The sequence below is a fragment of the Balaenoptera physalus genome, assembly GCF_965194825.1.
Source record: "Balaenoptera physalus genome assembly, chromosome: 16".
NCBI lineage: Eukaryota > Metazoa > Chordata > Mammalia > Artiodactyla > Balaenopteridae > Balaenoptera > Balaenoptera physalus.
Window position 1 is genome coordinate 34,569,365 of NC_138898.1, and position 19,541 is coordinate 34,588,905.

The following is a 19,541-nucleotide window of genomic DNA, read 5'->3' on the forward strand; positions in this document are numbered from 1 at the left end:
TATGCAAATCAATCAATGTGATACACCATATTAACAAATTGAAGGAGAAAAACCATATGATCATCTCAATAGATGCAGAAAAAGCTTTTGACAAAATTCAACACCCATTTATGATAAAAACTCTCCAGAAAGTGGGCATAGAGGGAACCTACCTCAACATAATAAAGGCCATATATGACAAACCCACAGCAAACATCATTCTCAATGGTGAAAAACTGAAAGCATCTCCTCTAAGATCAGGAAGAAGACAAGGATGTCCACTCTTGTTACTTTTATTCAACATAGTTTGGGAATCCCTAGCCATGGAAATCAGAGAAGAAAACGAAATAAAAGGAATACAAATTGGAAAAGAAGTAAAACCGTCACTGTTTGCAGGTGACATGATACTATACAGAGAAAATCCTAAAGATGTCACCAGAAAACTATCGGGGCTAATCAATGAATTTGTTAAAGTAGCAGGATCCAAAATTAATGTACAGAAATCTGTTGCATTCCTATACACCAATGATGAAAAATCAGAAAGAGAAATTAAGGAAACAATCCTGTTCACCACTGCAACAAAAAGAATAAAATACCTAGGAATAAATCTACCTAAGGAGGCAAAAGACCTATACTCAGAGAATTATATGACACTGATGAAAGAAATCAAAGACAACACAAACAGATGGAGAGATATACAATGTTCTTGGATTGGAAGAATAAATATTGTGAGAATGAGTATACTACCCAAAGAAATCCACAGATTCAGTACAATCCCTACAAAATTACCAATGGCATTTTCTACAGAACTAGAACCAAAAATCTTAAAATCTGTATGGAGACACAAAAGACCCCGAATAGCCAAAGCAACCTTGAGGGAAAAAAATGGAGCTGGAGGAATCAGACACCCTGACTTCAGACTATACTACAAAGCTACAGTAATCAAGACAAAATGGTACTGGCACAAAAACAGAAATATAGATCAATGGAACAGGATAGAAAGCCCAGAGATAAACCCACACACCTATGGTCAACTAATCTATGACAAAGGAGGCAAGGATATACAATGGAGAAAAGACAGTCCTTTCAATAAGTGGTGCTGGTAAAACTGGACAGCTGCATGTAAAAGAATGAAATTAGAACAGTCCCTAACACCATACACAAAAATAAACTGAAAATGGAATAAAGACCTAAATGTAAGGCCAGACACTATCAAACTCTTAAAGGAAAACATAGGCAGAACACTCTATGACATAAATCACAGCAAGACCCTTTCTGACCCACCTCCTAGAGAAATGGAAATAAAAACAAAATAAACAAACGGGACTTAATGAAACTGCAAAGCTTTTGCACAGCAAAGGAAACCAGAAACAAGACAAAGAAACAACCCCCAGAATGGGAGAAAATATTTGCAAATGAAGCAACTGACAAAGGATTAATCTCCAAAATTTACAAGCAGCTCATGCAGCTCAATATCAAAAAAACAAACAACCCAATCCAAAAATGGGCAGAAGACCTAAATAGACACTTCTCCAAAGAAGATATACAGATTGCCAACAAACACACGAAAGGATGCGCAACGTGACTAATAATTAGAGAAATGCAAATCAAAACTACAATGAGGTATCACCTCACACAGTCAGAATGGTCATCATCAAAAAATCTACAAACAATAAATGCTGGAGAGGGTGTGGAGAAAAGGGAACCCTCTTGCACTGTTGGTGGGAATGTAAATTGATACAGCCACTATGGAGAACAGTATGGAGGTTCCTTAAAAAAACTAAAAATAGAATTACCATATGACCCAGCAATCCCACTACTGGGCATATACCCAGAGAAAACCATAATTCAAAAAGAAACATGTACCCCAATGTTCACTGCAGCTCTATGTACAATAGCCAGGACATGGAAGCAACCTAAGTGTCCATCAACAGATAAATGGGTAAAGAAGATGTGGCACAGATATACAATGGAATATTAATCAGACATAAAAAGGAACGAAATTGGGTCATTTGTAGAGACGTGGATGGACCTTGAGACTGTCATACAGAGTGAAGTTAAGTCAGAAAGAGAAAAACAAATATCGTATATTAATGCATATATGTGAAATCTAGAAAAATGGTACAGATGAACCTGTTTGCAGGGCAGAAATAGAGACACAGATGTAGAGGACAAACGTATGGACACCAAGGGGGGAAAGCGGGGTGGAGGGGGGTGAATTGGTAGATTGGGATTTACATATATTCACTAATATGTATAAAATAGATAACTAATAAGGAAATAAATAAATAAAATACCTACCCACCCCCCAAAAAAGACTCCAAGCTTCCACTGCAGTGGGCACGGGTTTCATCCTTGGTCAGGCAACTAAGACCCTGCATGCCATGCGGCGCCACCAAAAAAGTAATAATAAAATAAAGTAAAATAAAATAAAGGACTGCTCACCAGTGTGAAAATTATCCTAAAGCTATGCAGTACTGGCAGATGTACCTAGAGTTGAGAGTCCAGAAAAAGCCCCAAGTGACAATGGCAGCACTAGCACTGCCTATCAGCAGAGAAAGGAAGGTCTTTCATGCTTTAAATGTGAAAGCCAGACAATTTATGTGAGGCACTAACTCTTTATGACCTCACAGTAAGGAAGAATTTCTTAAACAAGAGTTTTAAAGTATTGATTCTATTAAGTATTTGACTATTCTAACATAAAGACTTTCTGTTAAAGACATACATAAGAGAATGAAAAGTGACCTCTGGGTCAAGGTATCAGACGGAACAAAAGCATCTACGTTCACCCCCTATATTCTGTTAAAAATAAAATGAAGGTATTAAAAGAAAATTCACTGAACATGAGAAGAACCAAAGAGACAGTACAACAGAATTTTGGAAGCTAGAAAACGGATTAAGTAATAACAAAGTGTTTCAGTTAGCAGAATGGATAGGCCAAACCACAAGCCAGTAGTTGACAAAATGAAAAGGGTGAGTTAAAAGCAGCCCCAAACTTCTGTAGAACCTGGGGGAGAAGGAAGGGGCTCAAAGAGGGAGGACAGGATGAAGGCTTGAGCAGCAGCAAGTGGTTCCCTTCCTCTTACTCCCTGCTGCGGAGGCTGCTCTTACCCCACTTGGTCGAGGTTTATTTCCAGAATTAAACAGGAAATCTGGAATGGAGGACAAGACCAGGTTAGAGAGTTTGGGGCATTTTATAAAATGGCCATCAGCATCAGGGATATTAGAGATGGTACAAATACAACACATGCTAAATACAGAGACATGCCCTCCTTCCCCCATCTCTCTTCTCACACTTGACTCCAAGAAACCAGACCTGTATCCTCTAAGCAGAATTTATTAAAGCATCTTCTACAAGGAATCTGACCAGTCAAAAAGCAAAGTTCTTTAATCTACTGACAGATGTATGACCAAACAGGTCACCCAGATCACCCCATAGTAAAATCCCATAAGCCCTATTCACACGCTCAGAGCTTCCAACAAGCTTTTTAGATCTTAATTCCTTATCGTAAGAAGCAGCCAAGAATTTCTAAATATCTGAGGAAAGCTTCTAACAGGTAAAATAGTAAGCAAAAGAAATTTTTTTTTAAAAAAGTTCCTTAATGCCTTCAGACAAATAGTACTTTCATCAAATGAGAACAGGATTTTTTAACTATATATAGAAAAAAAGAGAATCCAGAGGAAAAAAGACAGTTCTTGAAAATTAAAAACACAATAGCAGATATGAAAAACTCAATAGGAAGAGTGAAAGATAAGGTTGAGGAAATCTTTGAAAGTGGAAAAGACAAAGATAGAAAATATGAGAAAAGATAAGAATTTTAAGTCTTGTCCAAGAGTGTATAATATACAACAAAAGGATTCTATAAAGAAAAAAAAACAAACTCAGAAAAATGGAAGAAATAAAAATCAAAGAAATAATTCACTAACTATTTCACATCTTCAAGGACATGTATCAATAGACTAAAAGGGCTGCCAAGTGTCCAGCACGATGTGTAAAACCAGACCCACAAGGCCATCTCTATGAAAGTTTAGAACACTGGGGACAAAAGAGAAAACTCTCCAAACTTCCAGAGAAGAAACAAAGAAATCACATGTGAGGGAGTAAGAATCAACATAGTTTCACATTCCTTAACAGCACAATGGAATTGTGAAGACGATGGAGAAATGCTTTTAAAAGTCTAAAGGAAATGATTTCTAACATGGAATTTTATGCCTGGCCACAATACTTCCAGACATGCAAGACCTCAAAAACATTTACTCTCCATCCTTTCTCAAGAAGATACTGAAGGATGTGTTCCATAAAAATGACAGTAAAGCAAGAGAGAAAAAGATTTGGACTAAAGGAAACAGAAGGTCTGACACAAGAACTGTAGCTCAGCATGGCAGCTGTGCCCAAAGAAGTCAAACAATATGTACTGGAGGAGCCTGCATGGGTGGGCACGTATGCTCAGGGCTATCACTCCAGGAGGGCCCCTGCCCATCCTACCAGCTATGAAACCTACGGACAGAGTGCCCTGAGCCATTTAACATGTGTTGATTCAGTGTCCACTCTACCTGACAGGTTTACTATGGGTGGCCTACTGCTGAGAACTGGTAGGAGGCTCCAATGAGCACAGAACAGCCCACTCCATGTACCCATATTCCTGCTGTACTTCCAATGCCTGACCCACGGATGGATGCCTTGTCATGCTGAACTAGAGACCTAGTGGGTCACAAAATCAGTTCAGAAAGTTAAGAAAAGCATTGAAATAGGTGTGAGCCAGTGGCACAATCATTTAAAAAGCACACACATATAAATAAAATATTCAAGGGGCATTATCTTTTTAATTTAGTTTCAGGTACACACTTGTAGATATACATATCTATGTGTGCACTGGGCTACAATGTGAAATGCATTTCTAACTGGTTTTGGGGTCAAAAGGTTTAAGTCATTGTCCTAAAGAAACTTATACACATACCATAGGAGACCTGGTCAACGATGTTTACAGCAAACACTGTAATAGCAAAAACCTGGCAACCACCTCAGTGTTCTCCAATAGTAGAATAAATTGTGGTAGAATCATACAGCCATGAAGATGAATAAATTACAGCTAAACATAAATGGATTGATTTTAAGGATATAACAAGTAGGAAAAGAGTACAAATAAAGCTTAAAGCCATGAAAAACTAAATGTTACATTGTTTAGCAATAGATATAAGAATTTAAAAGCTTTTAAAAAAGAGTAATTGCTTGCTTATCAGTTATTATCTGAGGGAGGAGGTAGGGGCATAGAATTAGAGAGGAGAACACAGAGGAGTTCAAATCTAATAATAATGTTCTTTAAATGTGGGTGTCTGTTACGGAATTTTTAAAAATAATTTGAGCAGACACAGTATAAAAAGAGGAAACATTGCTCAATTTACTCTACGAGGCAAGTATTATCCTCATGCCAAAATTAGACAACAACCATTTGATAAAGGTAAATTAAAGGCCACCTTACTCATTACTACAAATGCAGAAATTCCAAATATCAGCAAATCAAGCATAGCAGCTTATAATATATCACAAAACCATGATTAAATGTAAAATCTGTGTTAATGCCTTTGTAAAAGAGAACAAATTGGTTTTTGATAAACTAAAACACATCACAATGCTCCTACATGTAAAATGAAGCAAAGGCTCTGAATCACTATCATTCAAACCTTCTATAGGTCTAAATTTGATAATGAAAAAATAACAGCATAAGCACCTTAAGTACCAAGAAATAGTTCCAAAAAAAATTAGGGCACAGGAATTCAGCTAGAGACAATGAAAGGGATAGGTGTAAGGACTGCTATTTTGTTTTAATTTTTATTTTGGCTGCACCTCGCGGCTTGTGGGGTCTTAGCTTCCCGACCAGGGACTGAACCTGGGCCCTCGGCAGTGAAAGCTCCCGAGTCCTAACCACAGACCGCCAGGGAATTCCCAGGACTGTTGGTTCTAATTGTTAGTCTTGTAGAACTATTTGAAGAATATACACACACACACAACACACATATATGTAGTTCATATATATATAAGTGTGGTTGATTATATATACATATGTAGTTCTTTGACTAAAATTGAAAAAAGAAGAAAAAACTTCCAAGGATAATAAAGACTGACTTGACTCTAACACGGTCCACCTCTCCTTTCATCAGGTCTGAACAGGAGGCCAGTGCTGGGCTGCCTCCTCAACATCCTCCACACCCTCAACACAGTCCTGCCCTGGTGGCTGCTTGCACCTCTGCCTAAAATGCAAATCCTGTCAAAGCTAATTTAACCACCACCTCCGCCCAAATCCATCTCAATCCTTCCTCTTTAAAATTATTCTTGTTGACCGTGAGCCAGGAAGAACTCACTTTCTTTAAGGCCTTTTGTATCACATAGTATCTTCCTGTTCTCCTTGCAAGGTCAGTGTTTGGCTACAACCAAGTAAGGCCCTTTAAGTGAATGATCTAACTAAAATTTGTATACCCTACAACCGCCGTACCTAGTATAATCTCACAATATACTTTTCTTGCCTGAAAATATTTGCAATCATCCCTTCCTCCTCCTCAAAGAAATATTCCCCCAAAATTTGCTAAATAAAGCACTTCCATCAAATTGTAATTTAAAAATTTTAATTTTCCTTTAATAAGTTGGAAATGTCTATTAAAAAGAGCTATGAATCATGCCACTTAAAGCAGTATTAACCAAACACTTTAAAAGGCAGGCATTATCCTGGTGGCAGTTTTAAAACCAGACTAATTCAGACAAAATAGTTGGGGTGGGGAAAAGCTTTATTAAGAAAGTGATATAACTTTATAGAACAAACAGTAATATAAACTAAATCCAACGACTGTATTTTTAAAGCAGGCCTGGTAACAATTTCATCACTTACTCTTTCTATGATGCTGCTCAAGTATTAGCAAGCCCACTAATCCCCTCAGCAGAACAAATGACATTCCCTCTAACCCAAAATTTCTTTACACTGAGCAACCTTTTCATCTCTCAGAGATCTCAGACTTACATCCTAAACACCCAGGGAGTTTATTTAAAAAGAAAAGATTAGTTCAACAAATATCTGAGCTTCTACATCTAACCTCTGGTGATACAGCAGTGAACAAAACAGGCAAAGTCTTGCCCTCACGGAGCTTCTGCTTGTGTGGGTGTGTTGAGGGTGGGGTGGGAAAGGAGGTTGGGGAGAAAATAAGTAAAATATAGTATGTATATGGATATATCAGGTGGTGGTAAATGTATGGAGAAAAGTCAGGAAGTGCACTGTGAGTAGAGGTTTTGATTTGAATTAGGATGTTCGGGGAAGGCCCTACTAAGAAGGTGACATTTTAGTCTTTCCTGAAATCTTTATCAGAAGAGAAACAGCAGGCGGCCAACTGGGGGCAGGGGCGGGGATCACCTCACATAGGGCCTTGTAAGGATGTGGGATTTTACACTAGGAGACACAGAATAGGGGGGGAAGGTTAAGCAGTAACATGATCTGACTTCAGTTTTCAGTCCTGCCCGCCCCCATAATGGACAGCAGGGTGCATGGGTGGACGCAGCCCCAGTGAGCAGGTTACTTCCATAATCTGCCTGAGAAATGATGTGGCTTAGTGGAGAGTGACAACAGTAAAGGATTCAGGATATATTTCGAAGATAGAATCAACATGATTTTGATTTTGTCTGACTGGATTTGGGTATGATAAAGAACAGAATCATGAAAGACTCCAGGGATTTGGCCTCAGAAACTGGAAAGAAAGTTGTCATTTATACCGAAATCAGGAAGTCTATAGGAAGAATAGGCGTTGATAGATGGATATAAAAGTTTAGAGGTCAGGGGAAAGGCTTGAGTTGGGGATATACAAAGGTATGAAAAGGCACAGAACTGGATGAGATCACCAAGAAAGCTGGTGTAGACAGAGAAGAGGTCTAAGGCAGCCACCTTCACCCGTAAGATGACTCAATACATCTGGGTTAGGGCCCAGTCATCTGAATTTTTAAATAAGCTTCCCAAGTGACTGTGGTATAACTTCAAAATTTGAAAAATTCCACTGACAAATGTTAAGATAATTCTACTACTTTTTTTCTAACAATCCACGAAAATTTTTCATTAAAAACAAATACCTATCATAAATTAGACCATTAACTCCAAATTCCTTTAATTTCTTTCTGTTTTCAGGATCATTGGTATCATCACCCCAGCAGAATATGACCAGTCCCTTAGCTTTTGCCTCATGAATATAGGACGGGTTTCTGAGAAGGTCTTCAGTATGTGCATTTATCCCCTAAAAGAAGAAAGATAAGTTACTCATGAAAAAGAAACTTATTATATGTATAAAATAGATAATAAGAACCTGCTGCAAAGCAGAATGGACAGGGAAAGAAAATGTTAGAATTTTTTCTTACAATTTATGCGATCAAACAAGTTTACAATCTAACCGTTTTAGATGATTCATAAAACCCACTCAGAAAACTAAACTACATAACTTACTTAACCTAGGCCTGCAAGAAAATTTTTGTTGGTGGTGGTCATTTAACTGTTTTTCAGAGTCTGAGATTTAATATCCTCATTTTAAGTAGAGCTACCTGCTCATTGTACATAGGTCAAAACTAACCAATTAGATGTTAAATTAATATATAACTTTATTTACTAGTGCTCTAAAACATTTTTAAAAAATAAATATTAAAATATTCAACCATAGCTTACCAGTAGATTTTCAAACTGTGCAAAGCTCATTGCAATGGGGGTTGTCCGAGATCTGAGGTCCATGAGTTCAGGGTAAATATCAGATTTCCCCTGAGTCAAAAATAATATGGGATATTTGTTCTGCTTTTGCCGAACCCTAAAAAAGACAGTTTAAAAAATACTTTTCATTGGGGAGATAACCATAACATATTGTTTTGAAATTTTAGAAAATACTAAAAATATAAAGAAACAAAATTTTAAAAGCATACTCATTACTGAGATATAACCCCATTAACGTGTATTGCCTTTTAGTCAAAAAAAGAAAAATTTAGATTATTCTATACAAGAGTTAAAATATTCTCAGAAATGGGCAAAAAGAAATCCCTTGAGGGCTTATAATTTGTTAAGGAGGATATTATACATCTGTAAAATGAAATACAAGGCATGAGGTGCTACAACCCAGCGGGTGTGGAGGGCATCCCAGTAGAGAATATATATAATGGGACTGAGAAAAATCAGGGGTGAAGTCTGGGAACTTCCCCACCTCCAACTACAATCTCTGTACCCTTAGTCCTAGCTACAGTCTAAGCGTATAGGAGAAAAAAACTGAATTACTCACATTGTGCAAATATCTGCATCAAATGAAGAAAATACTATTCTCCTCTTCCCAGAATTTTCTAAGACAGTTTTTAAAATTATATCCAAAAACAGATTCATGTCAAAATATGTTGATAAGTTACCATCCCATATTCCATCCTATATGGAAGAATAGGAAAACAAAAGTCATTAAATACCTTAGAATCACAGTGCTAGGAAAAATTCTCGAGAACACCTAGTCCAACTCTTATTTTACAGATGAGGAAAGCAAAGGCCTGTGTGAATTATTATCATAATTAGGTATAGAGACACTTATATACAAAGCAATTATAACATCAAAAGACTTTTGCTTTAATAAGGTTAACAAAATAAAAACTAAAACTCTGGAAATTTGAAACCTACCATGACTTTAAAATATTTTTATACAATCTTCATAAACTGTAAGTGGACAAAAAGACTCCACTTCGTTTGCTAACTCACTACCCAAAAAACCCTGGTAATTAAGAATTACCAGTTAAAAATCTCATTCTTTGAGTCTTAGGCATATCAAGTGCCCTCAATAAATAATAAAAATAATTTTCTAATTATAGTTAAGATACCAAGAGCCCTGTTGATATTCAAATATTAAAAATTTTAAGTATTAGTCATTACAATAATTCTAAAAGTTCTGAAAACTAAAAATCACCTACTAGAAAAACCATGGTTGTGCACTTACATGTTACATGTTAGCCAGGACCGGCTTATCATAAATAGCTACAGAGAAGACATGCTTTAAGGGCAGTTATAGATTATTCTGACCAGAACAAATACCAGGATTGCCCAATCATGATGCCTGGATTAATTACTTCCAATGTCCCCCCACCCCAATCAGCCCTCTTACCATGCAGCCTTATCCATTTACACATATCCCCATCTGATACATCCAAGAGTTAGTTGTTTTCCTCGACTAGAAGACTGTTAAGTTTCAGGAAGGCAAGGCTTTATTCTGTTTTCTTCACTACTTAAGCACAGAACTCAGAAAATGCCTGGCCCATAGCAGCTTTTCAATAATAATTGAACAAAAGAATGACTAAATTTCAGAGTGATTTAAAACATGTCTGCAGAAATTTCTTTTCCTGATTATTTCTAGCTACTGCCACTTAACAGAAAACTGCTTAGGCAATTATTTAAGGTATATATTGAGACAGGGAGTTAAAAAAACCAAAAACTAATCAGAGTTATAAGGTTCTGACTGGCCAGAGTTCTCATTGTTCACTTTATAAGTGTGCCCAGAAACCATCCATATTAATGTGCACGAGACACATGTAAATTAGAATTTCTGCTATAATACATTCATCACTACTTTTAAGAACTCAGATATTAGTGTAAGTGTAAGATATGCCTTACTTAAAAGTTGCAACAAGCACTGTGCTTGCTGGAAGAAGCCACGATTTCAGTTTCATTTATTCCATTAAAACAAAGAGATAGGAATGAATGCATTTCAAGAAACGGGGAGGGAGGAACGAAGAATGTGCCACATGGAAAATGACTTACCCTTTGTTGGCAGATCCATTTTATTTCTATGTTAAACCCTACATCTTCTGGCAAAGACTCTAAAACCTAGAGTTGTGTTTGTTGGTGGTAAATTTTGTTTCATTTTTGGTGAGATGAATGGTAGAATAAGAAGGAAAAAAGAAAAACGGATTAATTACAAAAAGCAAACTATAAGAAAACATATCACTAGTAAGGATAAAGTGTTTTGTGCCTTCAGCAAAAACCACTATCTTTTCTTATACTCAAACTGACAACCTGGTTGATGATTAAGTTGAATAAGAAAGTCAAAAGAAATTAAATAGCAAAGGCAGTAGTCTTTAGCAATATCTGTGATAATCGATCACTACTAACCGCAAAGATGATCCTAACCTAAAATCCTTTTCACCATCACTACTGAACAGCTAAAGTGAGCAGTAATAAGATAGGCAGCCTCATGAATTTAAAGACATTTGTCATGTTCTCTGAATTGCATTCAGGTATGTCAGTCTACTTTACTAAGATATGGTTATATGAAAAACCATGATTTCTAGCTTGTTGTGAAGGTGGTGAAGCTTAACTAACACCACAGTGATAACCTCCTGGAAAGATGTTAACTCCAAATTAAAGAGGCTCATAAATAAATAAGTCTATATCTATATAAATTAACAAATAATATAGTGTCAATATATCTAAATTATCTAGACACTTTGGACTTCCCTGGTGGCACAGTGGTTAAGAATCCGCCTGCCAATGCTGGGGACACGGGTTCAAATCCTGGTCCAGGAAGATCTCACATGCCACGGAGCAACTAAGCCTGTGCACCACAACTACTGAGCCTGCGCTCTAGAGCCCGTGAGCCACAACTACTGAGGCCCATGCGCCTAGAGCCCATGGTCTGCAACAAGAGAAGCCACCTCAATGAGAAGCCCGTGCATCGCAGTGAAGAGTAGACCCCGCTCGCCGCAACTAGAGAAAGCCCACGTGCAGCAACAAAGACCCAATGCAGCCAAAAATAAATAAAATAAATTTATTAAAAAATTAAAAACTAAATTATCTACACACTTTGCAATAACACCACTTGGGCAGCATAACTAGAAAATCCAATCTAAAATATGAAGCTTGGTTATTAACTTACAAGCAGCTGGTTTGTTTAGTCAGTATTTCAAAGTGTAGAAATCACTTAACATGTATAATATATATGGTACTTAATTTTATAATAGCAAATAAAAGAATGCTAACAGAGTAAGAACACAGCCTGGGACTCTGGTGACCTGGGATCTAGCCCCTGCTGCATGAAAAGTACAGTACCTAAAACAGGTTGTATTCAATCTCCTGTGGGGCTTTTTGACTTTGTTCTCTGATATGTTTAGCCTTATTTAGTTAACGTACCTGCCACAATTTTACTGGACTAATGCAAAATCAGAAAAATAGGACAATAGTGTATATTAGTTTTGAGATTGGTATACATCAAATTTGCAGAAGGATTCCCCTTTATACTAAGATTGCGTTTGGCCTTTCTTTGGATTTAAACTTTCTGATTAAATTATAGTGATGGCAAAGTGAATGAATAAATGTGTGCTTAACTTATTTGGCTAAACGAAAGTTGTCAAACCTTTGATAAACAATTTTTTAAAAACCTGTTTTTCTGTTCTATGAAATCACAAGTCTAGAAATCATGGAATTTCTAAGAACCAAACGATTTCAGAATTTTGGACTAGAAGGAATGACTTAGCTGGGCTTCATAAATATCTGAAAATTTATACAAATCATGCTCTAAATGCACTAAGACAATGTCTATTTTAGGGGCTCTCTTGTAGCATCCTTTTTTGGAGGGTGGATAATCATGATAAACTGAAATTACCTATTTTTGCCTAAGAAGTCTATTGTACCTGACACATCACCAGAAAAAGACAGTGGAGAAGAGAAAAAATTAGGAAATGGAGCCAGCAAGAAAAGGAGACTCAGCATGGCCAAAGAAGGTATCTGGTATCCACGCAGGCTTGCCTGACGCTGTCAAAGGAATTCCTCTATGAATTGGGTCTAGTTTTTAAATTTTCATGCCAGTTTTTGTTACACATTTTCAGAATGAATACTTGAAATCTGTATTTCATTTTAAGTAACCAGGGTACTTATTTTCTTTGGTTGGGGAATTTCTCTCTAAAAGCTAAGGACCAGCCTTACATATTGTAAAAATGCCTCTCCCATCGTCACACTCCCCAACCCCTTTTCTGTGCCCTTTCCTTCCTGTTTATATACAGAAATATGTGAATTTCCTATTCTTACCAAATTAACCCAATGAGGTAGGAATTTTATTCATTTGAGCATATAAGTTTCTCAGAAAAAAAAAAAAGGCACCATAGGCACACTTCACAAGAATGTATCTTCTCTAAAAAGCATCAAACATAAGTTTACATTAATGTTGTCTTTTACACAGCCTTTTTAGTGCCCATTTAAAAGATCAAAATAAATTATTCAGATATAACAGAATAATGATAGCCTGCCCTAGTTTTCCTAAGGAACTTACCATCTTAAGAGAAGGAAATGGTTGATTTTCAGAAAAGGAATTTTCCTCCTCAACCACAGATTCTGAAAATTTAAATTACAAAAACTCAGTAGATAAATGCCATTTTATCACTAAGACCTTTTCCTAAATTCTGAAGGCAAAAAAAAGGATGAAGTAGTTATGAGATCCTTTCATATACAGTATTTTTGAAGGCTCCTGTATTTATTAATTTTAACCATTAAAACCCCCATTTTCAAAATAAGCATCCTTTATGAAGACTGGTTTACAACATTTAGTAGGAACATCACAGTTTATGACCTCAACAGTGATTATTTTCTTATAAAAACTGTAATATACTTTTAAGAAAGAAGTCACAAGCAGTGATTTGTTATTTCTCAATGGAATTAATAAGGGCTGTGTAATCTTGCTAATACTTCTACTTGAGATACCAAGTTAGAAATTAAGAGAATCTATAGGTACCATTGTGTCTTTGGTACCATTACCATTTAATCCAAAATTGATTATGTCTCAAGGCACACAAGAATTTTTTTCCAAAAGAGAAAAATTTTTATATCGAGATTAAAAAAAAAAAATCACCCAGGAACAAACAAAAAGCAAAACAAAAAAGACAACAAAAATAACCAACCCTAGTGCATTACAAATTCAAAAACTAAATCATGTAAAATTTTCCAGTCAAATAAATTAAAGGTAAAATTGATTTTACTATTAATAGTTATGAACTATTTACAAGCTTGTAAAGTCATATTTATGCTCTGAAAATAATCTTTGGAGTCTTTGGCACCTCACTAATTTCTTCATAAAGGCATTCCAACTATCCTGTTATCCTAAATGCAGATTAACATCTAATTAGTACCTACTATAACCAGAGTACTGTAAATGTTTCAGGGAATATAAAAACATTTCCCCCACCCTTGAGAGGTTTACATCCTGGCGGAAGAGGCAGGACATATAGAAAAATAAAGTGTTAAAAAAAGGACACACCAGGCTAAAGTGAATGTCACAGACTACTAAATTCTGTGGAAGTAGAAAGTAAAGTGGAATTACAAAGGGATTTTGTGGGTAGGACAAGCTTTGAGGAAACTGAGGCACAGAGTGGTTAAATAAAGTAACCGAGGTCACAGTTGGTAAATGCTAGAGCTGGTTTCAAACTCCTGGCTCTGGAGCCAGATTCTATACTTGATACATTCTGTACTTTGTAATGCTTAAGAATGTCTGGAAAGAGGGATCTCCCTGGTGGCACAGTGGTTAACACTCCGTGCTCCCAATGCAGGGGGTCCAGGTTCAATCCCTGGTCAGGGAACTAGATCCCACATGCACACTGCAACTAAGAGTTTGCATGCCACACTAAGGAACCTGCGTGCCACAACTAAGGAGCCCACCTGCCACAACTTAGGAGCCCACATGCCACAACTAAGGAGCCCACCTGCCGCAACTAAGACCCAAATTAATTAATTTTTTAAAAAAAGAATGAATACGTACAAAATTATAAAGAATTTTTGATCATCAAGCTAAGAAAATTCATAAAAGTGAAAAATCATGCTTACTATACACATGATGTGTATGCATTTGACAATTAATACATATAAAGCCTTCATGTATATAAAATTACATTTATATAACCCAGTATTATATTCATTAAGGTCATCAAGAGTAAGTTAAAATGATAAGGAAATTCATAATGCTAATTATGAAATGAAAACAGTGTTTTCACATTGGTACATACCTTTCAGTTCTTTAGATTTTAGTGCAGTCACATGAGTGAGCTAGAAAACACACACACACACAAAATGTAATCAGAATAGAACTATAACTTGAAAAGCTAGCAAGTTAGGAGAAATTATAAAATGTAGAATCATCAGTTTAATAAGAATAAGCACTTACCACTGTACATATTCTATATTTACATACATATGCATAAGATCATGATCAAATACCCAAGTAGGGGAGAATATAAAAATTATTAGGTTAGGAAACTGTTTATACTCAATCAACCAATTATTTAGGTATCTAATGAGAATAAGAAGAGGGATCATGTAAAATTACATAGTAAAATACAGGAGGATCTTAGATAGTAGCATAGTTATAAAAATCAACAATAGCACAGAAGGCCAAGTATAAAATAAAACAGAGCTAAAGCAGACCAGAGACAACCTAAGATTATGGCTAGCCCCTATGGCCTATAAAGACTTATAGCCCATCTCCTTCAAAAAAGCAAAAAAAAGATGGGGTCCACAGAAACTGTTAAAGAAGACAGATAGATGAGCACAAACCCATTCTTCCTAACAGAACAGAAAACCAAAGCACAGACTCAATACATGCTGTATATATCTAGTCATCCCCATGCACAAAGAGAACATTACTATATACAAACAAGTACAAATAGTCCTAAAACTGAAAGATAATTTACATTTTACACTATTATTACTACCTTTAACAACTGGAGTTGGTCAAAGGTTAATTCTTTTACTGGAATTTCAAATAATTCAACTGGATCAGCATCAAATTTCTAAAAGAGAGAGAGAAAATTGGGCCCCACGTTATTACTGAATGTTTACTCTAAACTGACCTAATATCTCAATTCACTGATGAGAATAACAGTTTGGAGGCCACAGTGAGCCCACGCAGGGTAGCCCTTGCTACTGAACACCACCTCCCAGCTCTTAAATTCTGGCTTTTGTTTTTAATGTAGGTGGGAGTGCCTGGAAGAAAACAGCTGGGAAGAAGCTGTAGCACTAAAGACACACTGAGAACCAAGCCACAAGTCAGTCATTTCCCCTACTTCCTGTCATGCTGTATATATTTTATTTGACATATATCCATGCTACATGACTAGGAAATCAACAGGCATGCAGGATCTAAGTAAGGATTAGTTTCTATCAGTAAGTTTCTAAACTTTTCTAAACCTTTTAAACTGAAGTTTGGTTAAAAATAGCCACAGAAATCAACTGTCATGAAAAAATCATCTGGTTAGCTGTAAGTAGTAATATTTAATAGGAACCCTAATCTATTATAAATGCTTTCCCAAGGAGCAAATCTGTTTTATTAGATTTTAATATCATATCAATTGTCACACTGTTTAGGCACTTCTATCTTAAGAAAATGAGTTAATGTACCACCAATAAATCATTGATCTAACAAATATATTAAAATCGTTACATTTATATTCATTCATGTATATATAGTATGAGGCTATATACGTATAAATTTCCTCTGGAAGGACACGCAAGAAACTATTAAGAGAAGGGAGTACGGCCAAGGAGAAAAAGTAAAGGAAGATTTACTTTTCATTTCATAATCTTCTGAACTACTTATAATTTTATAAATGAACATAAATTGATTTTTTAAGGAAAATACCAACTTAAAAATTAATACTAAAAAATATATAATTCATTGCTTTCATTCCGCAATTAACTGTACCAGGTTCAACTTAAGAGCAGGACAAAGTCTGGCGAAAACTGGGGATCAGTTATACTACTCTTCAATTAGCCCTCATGGATTTTTAGAAATTACAGCTAGAGTCATTAATCTCAATCTTGGTTAGTGAGTTCCTTCACCACTCCATTCCTTCTCATTTCGCTTTGCATTAACATTTCCCCACAGCAAAAACCTGCCCCAATTCTATTAAGTAATTCTACTTCTGTCATCTAAATAGGTGCATCTCGGGAATTCCCGGGAGGTCCAGTGGTTAGGACTCAGTGCTCTCCACTGCCAAGGGCCCAGGTTGAATCCCTGGTCGGGGAACTAAGATCCCACAAGCCACACAGCGTGGCCCCCCAAAAATAAATAAATTTAAACAAATAAATAAATAAATTTAAACAAATAGGCACATCACCTTCCTTCCTTCTCCTAATACCATTTCACAGAAAGGGAAGGGTCCTTTTCTATAAATGATAATCCAAACTGATATGACTGTTTAGAATCCACTAGCAGGCAGAGTTAGGTGCCTTGTCATAGGTGCCTTGCATACTATACCATGCAGTGTCTGGTACATGTTAGCAAATCAAACTTTATTTATCTTGAAGTATACTTAATTTACAATATTGTGTTACTTTCAGGTGTACAGCAAAGTGATTCAGTTATACTTTTATATATGTGTGTATATATATATATATATAAGTAATTATATATCTATTCTTTTTCAGATTCTTTTCCATACAGGTTATAAGATATTGAATATTGTTCCCTATGCTGTACAATAGGACCTTGTTGTTTATCTATTTTATATATAGTAGTTTGTATCTGCTAATTCCAAACTCTTGATTTATACCTCAACCACCCCTTTTCCCCTTTGGTAACCATAACTTTGTTTTCTAAGTCTGTTTCTGTTTTGTAAATAAGTTCATTTGTGTCATATTTTAGATTCCACATGTGATATCATATGGTATTTGTCTTTCTTTTTCTAACTTACTTCAATTAGTATGATAATCTCTAGGTCCATTCATGTCACTATAAATGGCATTATTTTATTCTTTTTTATGGCTGAGTAGTATTCCATTGTACGTGTGCATATCTTTACACATTCATCTGTATCCATTCATCTGTCAATGGACATTTAGCCATGTCTTGGCTATTGTGAAGACTGCTGCAATGAACACTGGGGTGCATGTATTTTTTCAAATTATAGTTTTCTCCAGAAATCCCAGGAGTGGGATTTCAGGATCATACAGTAACTCAATTTTTTAGTTTTTTGAGGAACCTCCATACTGGCTGCACCAATTTACTTCCCACCAACAGTGTAGGAAGGTTCCCTTTTCTCCATACCCCCTCCAGCATTTATTATTTTTAGACTTTTTGATGATGGCCATTCTGATTGGTGTGAGGTGATACCTCATTGTAGTTCTGATTTGCGTTTCTCTAACAATTAGAGATACTAAGCATCTTTTCATGTGCCTGTTGGCCATCTGTATGTCTTCTTTGGAGAAATGTCTATTTAGTTCTTCTGCCCACTTTTTTTTTTTTTTTTAAGGGTCTCACCTTTTTTTTTAATTTATTTATCACTTATTTTTGGCTGTGTTGGGTCCTCATCTCTGTGCAAGGGCTTTCTCCAGCTGTGGCAAGCGGGGGCCACCCCCTATCGCGATGCACGGGCCCCTCACTATCGCGGCCTCTCTTGTTGTGGAGCACAGGCTCCAGACGCACAGGCTCAGCAGTTGCGGCCCACGGGCCCAGCCGCTCCGCGGTATGTGGGATCCCCCCAGACCAGGGCCCAAACCCGCATCCCCCGCACCGGCAGGCAGACCCCCAACCACTGCGCCACCAGGGAAGCCCCTGCCCACTTTTTGATCGGGATTTTTTTTTTTGATATTAAGTTGTATGAGCTCTTTGTATATTTTGGAAATTAATCCCTTGTCAGTAGCATCATTTGCAAATATTTTCTCCCAGTCAGTAGGTTGTCTTTTTGTTTTGTTTATGGTTTCCTTTACTGTGCAAGAGCTTTAAAGTTTAATTAGGTCCCATTTGTTTATTTTTGTTTTTATTTCCATTACTCTAGGATATAGATCCAAAAAAATATTGCTGCAATTTATGTCAAACATTCTGCCTATGTTTTCCTCTAAGAGTTTTATAGTATCTGGTCTTACATTTAGGTCTTTAATCCAATTTGAGTTTATTCTTATATATGGTGTTAGAGAATGTTCTAATTCATTCTTCTACATGTAGCTGTAGAGTTTTCCCAGCCTTAACTTTAGATCAACACAATGGAAAATGATACCCAACACAGTTTTAAAGAAAATGCCAAAGAAAAGGGTTTTAAAGAACCTTCCTAGTTTAAGTCCCTCAGAAATCACTTGGTTAACTTGTATACTGAAGTCCAGATACTATATAATTATTACAATTATTTCTGTACAACAGTAATTATAATTTTAAAGAAATTATGTGCTTTTCAAATCTCCTTCTGGATTTTCTCCTCTATCATGTCCTCTTTTCCATTCTCACCGTCTCTACTCCAGTTCAGGCTTGTCTTAAGTTTTGGCCCACATTTCCACTCCCCTTGTCTCTAGTCTCTGTCCTCTTAAGTTGTCCTTACATCAGGTACCAAAATATTCATCTGGAAGTTTACTTCTAAACATTTCCCTACTTGGTTCAGAAGTCTTTCAAAAAAAGTCCCTAGCTCCTAAGTCTAAACCCGTGAGGCTCTCCACTATCTGGCTCCGAAGCACTTCTCCAATTTTATTTTTCACTGTGGCTCTTCCCACTAGTCAAATCATATAAGCCTATTAACTTGAGAAAAAGCTTGAAGCAAAAAGAGAAAGGAGCCTGAAAAC

At 36.3% G+C, this 19,541-nt stretch overlaps 1 protein-coding gene across 6 annotated transcripts in view; it reads right to left on the minus strand.

Moving 5' to 3' along the window:
• GPCPD1 (glycerophosphocholine phosphodiesterase 1) overlaps positions 1-19,541 on the minus strand; it is a 72,005-nt gene that overhangs the window by 16,989 nt on the left and 35,475 nt on the right. For all 6 annotated transcript variants that reach the window (XR_014255073.1, XR_014255074.1, XM_082431424.1 and 3 more), the window contains 7 exons: positions 15,707-15,784; positions 15,002-15,041; positions 13,279-13,340; positions 10,776-10,841; positions 9,265-9,401; positions 8,667-8,802; positions 8,084-8,244 (listed from right to left, as the gene is read on the minus strand). Coding sequence is in view for 4 of the 6 variants with exons in the window: in XM_082431424.1 (XP_082287550.1) it covers positions 8,084-8,244; positions 8,667-8,802; positions 9,265-9,401; positions 10,776-10,841; positions 13,279-13,340; positions 15,002-15,041; positions 15,707-15,784 (680 nt within the window). In the remaining 2 variants the exon portion in view is untranslated. The remainder of the gene's footprint in view (positions 1-8,083; positions 8,245-8,666; positions 8,803-9,264; positions 9,402-10,775; positions 10,842-13,278; positions 13,341-15,001; positions 15,042-15,706; positions 15,785-19,541) is intronic.